General features: G+C 61.6%; 2 protein-coding genes across 5 annotated transcripts in view; one reads left to right on the top strand and one right to left on the bottom strand.

The window, feature by feature from the left end:
• ANAPC11 (anaphase promoting complex subunit 11) overlaps positions 1 to 5660 on the bottom strand; it is a 75890-nt gene extending 70230 nt beyond the window's left edge. Inside the window, exons 1-3 of one of the 4 annotated variants that reach the window (XM_069872773.1) lie at positions 5489 to 5658; positions 3568 to 3735; positions 2449 to 2619 (exon numbers count right to left, since the gene is read on the bottom strand). In XM_069872773.1, the coding sequence (XP_069728874.1) occupies positions 3590 to 3735; positions 5489 to 5597 (255 nt within the window). In that variant the 5' untranslated portion in view covers positions 5598 to 5658 and the 3' untranslated portion in view covers positions 2449 to 2619; positions 3568 to 3589. Of the gene's footprint in view, positions 1 to 2448; positions 2620 to 3249; positions 3478 to 3567; positions 3736 to 5488 lie in introns of those variants that run through there. The other 3 variants (XM_069872774.1, XM_069872775.1, XM_069872771.1) reach the window with 3 other exon arrangements.
• Positions 5661 to 5699: 39 nt separating this feature from the next.
• Positions 5700 to 9744, top strand: ALYREF (Aly/REF export factor). The gene is made up of 6 exons (XM_069872777.1): positions 5700 to 5971; positions 6233 to 6364; positions 8470 to 8617; positions 8706 to 8769; positions 8902 to 9082; positions 9474 to 9744. Exons 1-6 carry the CDS (start codon positions 5738 to 5740, stop codon positions 9486 to 9488), a joined length of 774 nt encoding a protein of 257 aa, XP_069728878.1. The 5' UTR covers positions 5700 to 5737; the 3' UTR covers positions 9489 to 9744.
• The last annotated feature ends 543 nt before the right edge of the window (positions 9745 to 10287 follow it).

Genomic DNA, 10287 nt, shown 5'->3' on the forward strand with positions numbered 1-10287 from the left:
GCGCTGGCAGAGGCTGCCCAGGGAGGGGGTTGAGTCCCCTTCCCTGGAGGGGTTTAAGGGACGGGTGGATGAGGCGCTGAGGGACATGGTTTAGTGAATGGATGATCCAGTGGGTCCTTTCCAACCTAGTGATTCTGTGATCTTTTCCCTGGGTCTCTGATGGGAGCCGGGGAGATGTTGCTGTGGCTGGAGAAGGAGCTTGTTGCCTGTGGGCAGCCCAGCTGCAGCTCTGAGCCACGCAGGGTTTGTTCTGGCACAGGGGTTGGGGATCGCTCTGGCTAAGAAGCTGCTTGTCCTCCCTGCAGGAGGAATTTTTTGTTAAATTCACTAGAAAATTGAACTAGATAGTGTGAGGGGGGGGTCTTTGCTTTGCTGCATTCCGGGAGTTTATGGTTTCTGGACTCCAAAATTGTAGAATTTGCACTGGAAAGATGAGCGTCCCAGCGGTTCAGCGGGCACGTGGCCATGGAGGGAGGAGGCAACCTGAGTTCTAACGATCTCTTGGTAGATCACAACACCAAAGCAGCGTCTGCGAGCAGCCACGGGGTCTGTCCTGCTGCCCGGCTGCAGTGGGGATGAAGCAGCCGTGGGGCTCAAGATCTCCTGGCTGCATCGTTGCTTATCCCAAACTCGCCTGGTGGTATTTCAGTGACGAACAGAATAGAATATCCATGGAATATGCGCGTGTGTCATCCGTGACAAGAGCCAAGGCACCCACCCAGCCGAGTACTGGGCAGGGGAGGACTGGAAAATTGAGGAAAACCGAGCTTTCTGTCCTCTCCTGATGCAGAACATGTTGTGGTCTGTGTTCCCTTCTCCGGGGCCACGTTCTGCAGGGGGTTCTGCAGCTGGCACCAAGGAAAGGGCAGCCCTGGGGATGCAGGGGTGATCCCAAACTTCTGCCTCGCTTTTTCAGTGAGAGAGAAGGTTCTTCCTCACTGGGAAGGTAACGGTGGCCAGTGGCAGCGAAACAGTGGTTGTGGTGGAAAAGCCTCGTGCTCTGCCCCACTGGAGGGTCGTGGATTCACCCCCAACTGAGGCGGCTGCAGCAGCCGCTGGTGCTGTGGTCTCGGCCACCCTGAGGGTCTGTGGGACGGGGCTGAGCCCTGTCTTTGTGCCGGTCCTGGACTGGAGGAGAGCAGCTCAGGCCAGCACTTTCCATGCACCGAGCTCAGGAGGTGCCCCTGGTGGGACTACCTCAAACCCGGGCAGCGCCAGGCTCCGCTCCTGCTGGCATCGCAGCCCCAGCTGCTTCTTGCCCCTGCGGCAGCCACGATGACGCTGCCAGACCTTCCCGAGTGCACAACCAACCCCTCCGCACACGACCCCCTCCCACAGGAGGCATTAAAAACAAACAACTCTACCGCAGTGACACATCTACCCCAGGCTGAGAGTTTGCATGTAAAGGAGGTGCCTCTGGGCCCCAAACAGGTACTGGGGATATTAAAAGATGACAAAAGTGGTTCATTTCTGCTCGCACCGCGGGCCGGGGCTGACGTGCTGGTGTAACCGATTGACGTGGAGCCGTCGGCTGCTGTTCCCTGGGGCCTCGCAGAGCTGCTCGGAGCTCACGCTGAAAACTTCTGCTCTGATTTTGTGCTCTCCAAGTGCCTCTGGGCCCTTCCAAGCGTCTGCTCACTGACAGCCCGCGAGTCCTGGGGGCAAAAACAATCGTGGAGATAAAATGCGGTGGTGGAAGATGCAAGTTCAAGTTTGTGACTGTTTTCTCTGGTTTGTGGTTCCCCCCACGCCCTCCAGGCACAGAGCGAGACTCTGGTTCCCATTATGTCCAGCCCAGGAGCCCCCTCATCACGCAGAGCGCAGCAACTGCCTGTTCCTCCAATGGGATTGGAGTCACTAGAGCAGTTGTAAGTGCAGTTAAATCTTAAATTAAATCTTAAATCTTGTGAGCTCAGCCATGACCTCGCGCAGGGCCAGGGATTGTGATTATCGAGTGATTTTTTTTTTCTGCTGTGTGTTTGAGCAGCCATAGAACCTGTTTGATAGTGTTTGATAGGAATGGTTGGACTCGATGATCCGGTGGGTCTCTTCCAACCTGGTTATTCTACGATTCTATGAAACGGCTGCTGCCAGGGACTTGGGGCCACCAGGAGGGAGCTGTACCAGTGCCACCATGGGTCCCCGAAGCTTGGTGGAGCCCGAAGACCAAGCCCAACTACCATCAGGGATGGGGCTGCCAGTCTCCTCGTGGATCCAGGGGCAGCTCCAGCCACAATCCTGCTACACGCTGCCCACCCTGCGCTCCCAGCCGGACTTTGCATCCCCTCCTCACGTCTCCGGAGCCCCAAGGGCTCAGCCTGACCCGGGCAGCCCCTGGCCTCAGGGAGCAGGGGAGCCACAACGAGGGCGCAGCCGCCCCAAGTCCCCAAAAGGCAGAGTTGTCCCCCCACCCCCCGGCAGCTCCCTCCCAGGCAAGGAAAGAGGCGATGGAGCAGCCCAAGCATTTATTGTCTCTGCAGAGCCACCGGCTCAGACACCCGCACATTCCATGGGATCCAGGGACACAGTGATGTCTGCCTTGCACTGGAGCATGCCGAGGGCGCCCGGCAGCACCCGGCAGCTCCGCGGCTCGGGGGCCACGTCCATCACACACAGAGCCTGTGGGAGAGAGCGTTAGCGAGGCTGGGGACCCTGGGCAGTGCTGCTGGCAGAGCATCCCGCACCCGGCTGCTCAGATCGCTGCGGGGCAGGGGGCACCAGAACTGGGACCCACGGGGCAGCCTTGACCCCTTCCCGGGGCAGCTCCAGTCCCCCTGAGCCCCGACCCTGCTCCAAGGTAGCCTTGACCCCAACCGAGTCCTGACCCCATCCCAGGGCAGCCCTGATCCCATCCCGGGGCAGCCCCAGCCCCTGTGAGTCCTGACCCCATTGGAGCCCCAACTCCACCCCGGAGCAGCCCTGGATCCTCCCAGCCCCAACCCATCCCGGGGCAGCCCCAGCTCCCCGCAAGCTGGGACCCCATTCCGGGGCAGCCCTGGCTCCATGACCCCATCCCAGGGCAGCCCCAGCTCCCCGCAAGCCGTGACCCCATCCCGGGGTAGCCCTGGCCCCATCCGAGCTCCAATCTCATCCCGGGGCAACCTCAACCTCCTCTGAGTGCCAACCCCCTGAGCCCCAACCCCATCCTAGGGTGGTCCCGGTCCCTCTAAACTCCAAGCAGCCCCAGTTCCCTCGATCCCCGACCCCATCCCGGGACCCCACGTTCCCCCGGGGAGCCCCGTTCCTCACCGCAGCGCTGAGCCCTGTGGGCAGCCGGGCAGGACCAGCGGTGCCGGGCTCGGAGCCGGAGCGGCGGGCGTGCGGCGAGCGGCGGAGGCCGGAGAGCAGCCCCGAGGCTCTGCCCACGGCGTGGGGCCGGGGCCCGGCGGGCGGGCGGTACCAGGGCTCAGCGGGGCGGCAGAGGCAGAGCAGCGCCAGCAGCAGCCAGCCTGCAGCGCGCATGGTGCCACTGCGACCGCCGCGCTCTGCCAACGCCTTTATAGCGCTCGCCTCGCCGCCCCCGCGCCCCCTCGAGAAGGGAAGGAGGGGGGACACCGGCAGCCGTACCTGTAGAAGGTAGCGGGGATCCTCACTCCTTAAATTTCCACTCCTGGCGGCACATGGGGCAGTGCTGCTGCACCTGCTGCGCGTTCAGCCACTTGAGGATGCAGTGCATGTGGAAGCAGTGCGAGCACTGGCCCCACACCAGCGGGCAGTCGTCGCCGGGCACCTTGCCTGCGGCACAGACAGGGGTCAGGCAGGGGAAGGGACGCTCACAGCTTCCTCGCGGCCCCTTGACCCGGGAAGCGTGGGCAGCAGGGAGAACGGAGAATCATAGAATCACCAGGTTGGAAGAGACACACCGGATCATCGAGTCCAACCATTCCCATCAATCACTAACCCATGTCCCTCAGCGCTTCATCCACCCGTCCCTTAAACCCCTCCAGGGAAGGGGACTCAACCCCCTCCCTGGGCAGCCTCTGCCAGTGCCCAGTGACCCTTTCTGTGAAAAATTTTTTCCTAATGTCCAGCCTAAATCTCCCCTGGTGGAGCTTGAGGCCATTCCCTCTCGTCCTGTCCCCTGTCCCTTGGGAGAAGAGTCCAGCTCCCTCCTCTCCACAACCTCCTCTCAGGTAGTTGGAGAGAGCAATGAGGTCTCCCCTCAGCCTCCTCTTCTCCAGGCTAAACACCTCCAGCTCTCTCAGCCGCTCCTCATCAGGCCTGTAAGCCAAGCAGCACTCCATGCCACGAGTTCTCATACTGAGAACAGTGCAAAGCAGTGCCTGAAGCCACAGGGAAAGCCCTTTCTTAGCCTCCTCTGAAGCATTTTGATTGCTCACTTCTGAACCCAGTACATGGTCCCAAAGAAAAACAATGACCTCCATTTATTATCGGTGGTTAACCAGGATGAACCGTGCTCCTGATCACAAAGACCCACGAATGCAGCAGCAAAACCAAGCCAGCGATGCTGTGGCAAACACCGTAAAATCATGGAATGGTTTAGGTTGGAAGGGACCTTACAGCCCATCCAGTTACACCCTCCTGCCATGGGCAGGGACACCTCCCGCTGGATCAGGTTGCTCCAAGCTCCATCCAACATGGTCTTGGACACCTCCAGGGATGGGGCTGCCAAAACTTCCATAGGCAACCTGGGCCAGGGCCTCTCCACCCTCATAATGAATAATTTCTTTCTCATTTCTAATCTAAATCTTCCCCCTTCCAATTTAAAGCCATTCCTCCCCATCCTATCCTTGCACTCCTCAGCTTTCCTGGAGCCCTTTCCATACTGGAAGCTGCTCTAAGGTCTCCCTGCAGCCTTCTCTTCTCCAGGCTGAACAACCCCAGCTCTCTCAGCCTGTCCTTGTACAGGAGATGCTCCAACCCCAAATCACCTTCTTGGCCCCCTCTGGACCTGCTCCAGCAGATCCACGTCCTTCCTTTGCTGAGGGCTCCAGAGCTGGACATGGGGTTCCAGGAGGGCTCTCTCCTTCTCTCACTCGACACGGGGTCCAGAAAAGCTCTCCCTCCCCAGACACCGGGTGCAGCAAGGCTCTCACTTCCCAGATGTGGAGTCCAGGAGGGCTCTCCCTCCCTGAACGTGGGAAGTAGGAGAGCTCTCTCCTCCCACACTGGAGTCCAGGAGGGTTCTATCTGGACTTGGGGTGCAGGAGGGCTCTCTCCTGCTGTACATGGGGGGCAGGAGGGTTCTCCCTCCTTGAACGTGGGATGTAGGAGAGCTCTCTCCTCTCATACTGGGGTCCAGGAGGGCTCTCCTCCCCACAATGGGGTCCAGAAGGGCTCTCCCTCCCTGAACGTGGGGTGCAGGAGAGCTCTCTCTCCCGACACTGGAGTCCAGGAGGGTTCTACCTGGACTTGGGGTGCAGGAGGGCTCCCTCCCGCTGGACACGGGGGGCAGGAGGGCCCCCTCTCCCCGGATACGGGGCTCCAGCAGGGCCGGTGTCCCCGCCGTGTCCCCGCCCGCACTCACAGTCGGGGCAGCACCCGTTGAACGCCATCCGGCAGATCCCGCAGTTCTCGTCGTTCGCCACCCAGAGCCAAGAGGCGACCCCGTGCCAGCTCCGCACCCGCACCCGCATCTCCCCGCTCCGCCCCGGGCCCCGCGCCGGGGCCGCTCCCGCTCCCGCTTCCGCTTCCGCCGCGCCGGCCCGCCTCCTTCCGCTTCCGGTGGCGGCGGGAGCGCGGCCGGAAGTGCGGGCCCCGGAGCGGAGCCGCCATCATGGCCGACAAGATGGACATGTCCCTGGACGATATCATCAAGCTGAACCGCAGCCAGCGCGGCGCCGGCCGGGGCGGCGGCCGGGGAGGCCGAGGCCGCGGCGGAGCCACCCGCGGGGCCGGGCCCGGGCGGGGCGGCGCGGGGGCCGGGCGGGCGGGCGGCGGCGGCCCCGTGCGGAACCGGCCGCTCATGGCGCGGGGCGGCGGCAGGAACCGGCCCGCGCCCTACAGCCGGGTACGGGGCACGGGGCTGGGCCGGGGGGAGCGGGGCCGGGGAAGCGGGGCCGGTGGAGGGGGGAAGCGGGGCCGGGGGCGAGGGAACCGGGACCGGGGGCGAGGGGAGAAGAGCCGGGTCGGGAGGAGCGGGGCCAGGGGCATGGGGAGGAGGAGATGTGGGCCCGGAGCAGAGGGTGGGGCGAGGGAAGGGGGGCAGGGGCGGGATTGTTGTCCCTTTGTCCGTTTGGCGATGCTCAGTAAGGCCCCGTTGTCGTTCCAGCCAAAGCAACTCCCAGAGAAGTGGCAGCATGACCTGTTCGACAGCGGCTTTGGGGCAGGGGCTGGTGTGGAGACCGGTGGAAAGCTGCTTGTTTCCAACCTGGATTTTGGCGTCTCGGATGCGGACATCCAGGTGGGTCTGGGGAACGGGAGGGAGCCTTCCCAGGGGGCAGTCGCAGCCCCGCCTGGAACGGCCCCGGTGACCAAGGGCCGTGTTGGTGCTGAGCTTTGTGCCGCCAGAGCCGTCCTGCACCACCCTGACGATCCCGGGGAGGGTTGTGGTTCAGAAAAGCTGCTGTAAGGTGGTGCCTGACGGCAGCGTGAGTCACTCTGCCTCAGCACAAAGGGTGAGGGAATGTGGCCACTCGGCCAGATCCGGCTGGGGAGCTCGGTGTAAACAGTGCAAACTCTTGAGGGACTGTGTAGCTACAGGGGTCCTCCCCGGTGCTGCCTGCCCAGCTGCGGCTCTGTTTTGTGAGACCTGTGTGCACAGCTTTGTTAAAGTCACGAGCGTCGAGGTGCTCCCACCGTATTCGTTGGTGTAACTGGGAAGGCTGATTTGTATGGGAGCGTCCACCTACCCCACAGCCTCTGGGGTTGCTCTTTCAGCCGAGGCATCTGCTTTTCAGTTGGGTGCGTGGAGCGATGCGGCTGCAGAGGCTGCTCTGTGGGGCTCCCACTTGCTGGGCCCTGAGCTGTGAGGTCGCAGGAGCTGCCCCAGGCCCGCTGCAAGGCTTTGATGTTCCGTGGGCTTTGGGTCCTCACGGCCTCACTGAGGAGAAGCCGCTACCTGCTCTGATGCTTTCTCCATCAGTGGGTTCATTCCAGTCCCACCGTGTGCCAATCTGGCTGCACATGGGAAATGAGCTTTTTCAGGTCACCTTGCTACTGACTGATGTGCTTAAAGCCCCTTTCTTTCCCCGCGTCAGTTCAGATTTGGTTTAAACTAGTCTCGTGCTGTAGCTGGGCCCTGGTGTGGGACACGTGGCCCTGTGGAGTCCTCTCGGTGCAGCCAGCTCCTGCACACGGCGCCCGCTGGGATTTGCGTCTTCTGCTGCTGGCTTGGGCTGAGGCGCGGACAAGCTTGCGGTTCTAGTCCAGTTCATCGTGCAGCAAAGCTGACTTAATATCCTTGCACCTGTTCGTGACTGCCCATCCCATAATTTCACGCAGCCTCAGATGCGGTGGTTACTGGCTCTGGTTTTGTGCTAATTGCACCGTCACGGTGCTGCGTGCAGCTCGGGCACCTGTTGGCTTGAGGAAGCTCGAAGGCTTTTGGTGAAGCCGTGTTGCTCCCTGAGCCGGACGGGATCCTGTGGCCTCTCCGGCCCAGGAGAAGCTGATCCGGAGCAGCGGCTGAGCGCGGCCTCCTCTGGAAGACGCTGCCAAGAGCTGTGTCCCCTTCCCTCTGATGAATGCGTGCGGGAAGAAGCTGCCCTGCGGTCCTCCCCCAGTGCCACCCACACGGAAAGTGGGAGCAGATTCGTGCTGCTCCGCTGGGCGCTGGGACGGTGGCTGCTGGCAGTTCCTGCGTGGTGGCCAAGCTCTGCTGTAGACGCCGGGGAAGGTGCTGGTCACCCTCAGCCCCGGTGTGGATGTGGAGCTTTTTCAGCGTGGGGCATGGCCGGTGCTTGCCAAGGTGAGGTATTCGTGCTGAGTTATGGATTGGAGCACCCGGAGACAAAGCTGGTGGCTCCATCACTGCCCCTTCTGTGAGGGTCTGGATTGTTTGGAAAGTGACAGGGGACAGGACGAGAGGGAATGGCCTCAAGCTCCGCCAGGGGAAGTTCAGGCTGGACATTAGGAAAAAGTTTTTCACGGAAAGGGTCACTGGGCGCGGGAACAGGCCCAAACAGGTTGAGTCCCTTTCCCTGGAGGTGTTTAAGGGATGAGTGAACAAGGTGCTGAGGGACATGGTTTAGTGTTTGATGGGAATGGTTGAACTCGATGATCCAGTGGGTCTTTTCCAACTCTATGATTCTATGAAACAGCTGCCCCACTGGCCCCCTCGGGCCGGCTGCAAATATGCCCCCTGCTAGGGGGAGGTAGAGGCTGCTTGGTTCTGCTGCCTTAAGCCGTTCTGAAGGGCTGGGGCTTCCGTCTACACTGGCTCTTTTCCTGCATTTTAGGAAAGCACCAGTGCTGCTAGAGCAGTTGTGTGGGGGGAACTGTCCTCATCGTCCTGTGGGTGTCTGTGGCACTGACGGATGCTTGTGCTCTTCTCCCTCTGTCCTTCAGGAACTCTTTGCAGAATTTGGGACCTTGAAGAAGGCGGCCGTGCACTATGACCGGTCCGGCCGCAGCCTGGGGACAGCGGACGTGCACTTCGAGAGGAAGGCAGACGCTCTGAAGGCAATGAAGCAGTACAACGGGGTCCCCTTGGATGGTGAGTCAGCGTGGCCGCCTCTGTAGCCTGTTCCAGCGGCCCGCGGGCTGTATCCCGTGTGCTGGCTCACACGCCGCTCTCCCTACAGGCCGACCCATGAACATCCAGCTGGTCACATCACAGATCGACACACAGCGCAGACCCGCACAGAGGTGAGGAGCCTGTGGCCGCAGAGTTACAACCAGCCTCTGTAGGAAAGGGGGTCCATCTCCCACTTGGCAAACTTCTCCCTGCCTGTTGGCTTAAGCAGAAAGTGCTAAACCTGCTGCTTTTCCCAATCGCAGTGTAAACAGAGGTGGCATGACCAGGACCCGTGGCGCTACAGGAGGATTTGGGGGTGGAGGCGGCAATAGGCGAGGAGCTCGTGGTGGGAGCAGAGGGAGAGGCAGAGGAGCCGGGAGAACTTCCAAACAGCAGCTCTCCGCAGAGGAACTAGATGCACAGCTGGATGCTTACAATGCCAGGGTAAGTGCAGCTGGGTGCTGGCTGTGGGTTCCCTCTGGCTCTTTGTCCTGGGAAAACACTCTGAGCTGGTGGGAAGGAGGAAGTGTTTTCCAGCTCGTTGGGCTAAGGGAGTCTCCTCTGGAGCCGAGCAGCGCCCTGTGCCAGGCTTGGCTTCATGTTCCACAACCCTATGTCGGCCTTTGTGGCCAAGAAGCAGCCCCGTTCGCGGTTCCCCAGGCAGGGCCGCGTGGGACAGGCTGTCCCGCAGCTGGAGCAGCAGCTGTGGGGTGGGAATGAGAACCAAAATCCACATGGAGTAATGTCACAGGGTGCGAATGGAGGAAAGGCTGAGAGCTGCAGTGGTTCAGGGGATGCCAGGGCACACGGTGATGGCTCTGCTCTTCTCTTCTAGATGGACACCAGCTAAGGCAGCGGCGCAGGGCAGGACTCCGATGGCACTCCTGGCTCCCGGCGGGGGCCGCGGCTGCGGTTACCGACACCGAGGATGGGATTTGTTTTACTTTGCGTTCTGGGATAGGTTTTAAACTCCTGTCAGGTTTTTTTTAATTCTGGAGCAGACCCGTTTTGTACCGAGTTATTTTTGGGATAAATTTTACCGGTTGCCTGTTGGGCCGGGGGGGGCTTTTTCACCCCCGCTGTAATAAAATAGAACCGTGTCGAGAGCTCTGCTGGCTCTGCGTGTGCCACCCCGGGGCCACGTCCTCCCCCATCCTGTCCCCAAGCATGTTCCCCCTCCCCTCCTGTCCCCAGCCATGTCCCCTCTCCCTCCTGTCCCTAATCACGTGTGTCCGTCCCTCCCAGTCCTGTCCCCAGGTACGTGTCCATCCCCAACCCGATCCTGTCCCCAGGTACATGTCTGTGTCCCCCCCATCCTGTCCCCAGGTACGTGTCTGTGTCCCCCCCGCCTGTCCCCAGGTATGTGTGTGTCCCCCCCCACCTCTTGTCCCCAGGTACCTGTGTGTGTCTGCCCCCCCCCCCCCCAGGTACGTGTCCTCTCCCTTCCTGTCCCCAGGTACATGTGTGTGTCCCCCCCGTCCCCAGGTACGTGTGTGTGTTGTCCCCCCGCCATCCCCAGGTACGTACGTGTGTGTCCCCCCTCCTCCTGTCCCCAGGTACATGTCCCCTCCCTTCCTGTCCCCAGGTACGTGTGTCCCCCCGCCCCACTCCTGTCCCCAGCCACGTCCCCCCACTCCCCTGTCCCCAGG

This window comes from Phaenicophaeus curvirostris, chromosome 19, assembly GCF_032191515.1.
Source record: "Phaenicophaeus curvirostris isolate KB17595 chromosome 19, BPBGC_Pcur_1.0, whole genome shotgun sequence".
Classification (NCBI taxonomy): domain Eukaryota; kingdom Metazoa; phylum Chordata; class Aves; order Cuculiformes; family Cuculidae; genus Phaenicophaeus; species Phaenicophaeus curvirostris.

Bases quoted from the DNA above. Each gene is read 5' to 3' on its own strand.
- ALYREF (XM_069872777.1), top strand. From the start codon at position 5,738: ATGGCCGACAAGATGGACATGTCCCTGGACGATATCATCAAGCTGAAC. The intron at 6,365-8,469 runs GTGGGTCTGGGG...TCTGTCCTTCAG, and splicing joins TCTCGGATGCGGACATCCAG to GAACTCTTTGCAGAATTTGG. The intron at 8,618-8,705 runs GTGAGTCAGCGT...CTCTCCCTACAG, and splicing joins CAACGGGGTCCCCTTGGATG to GCCGACCCATGAACATCCAG.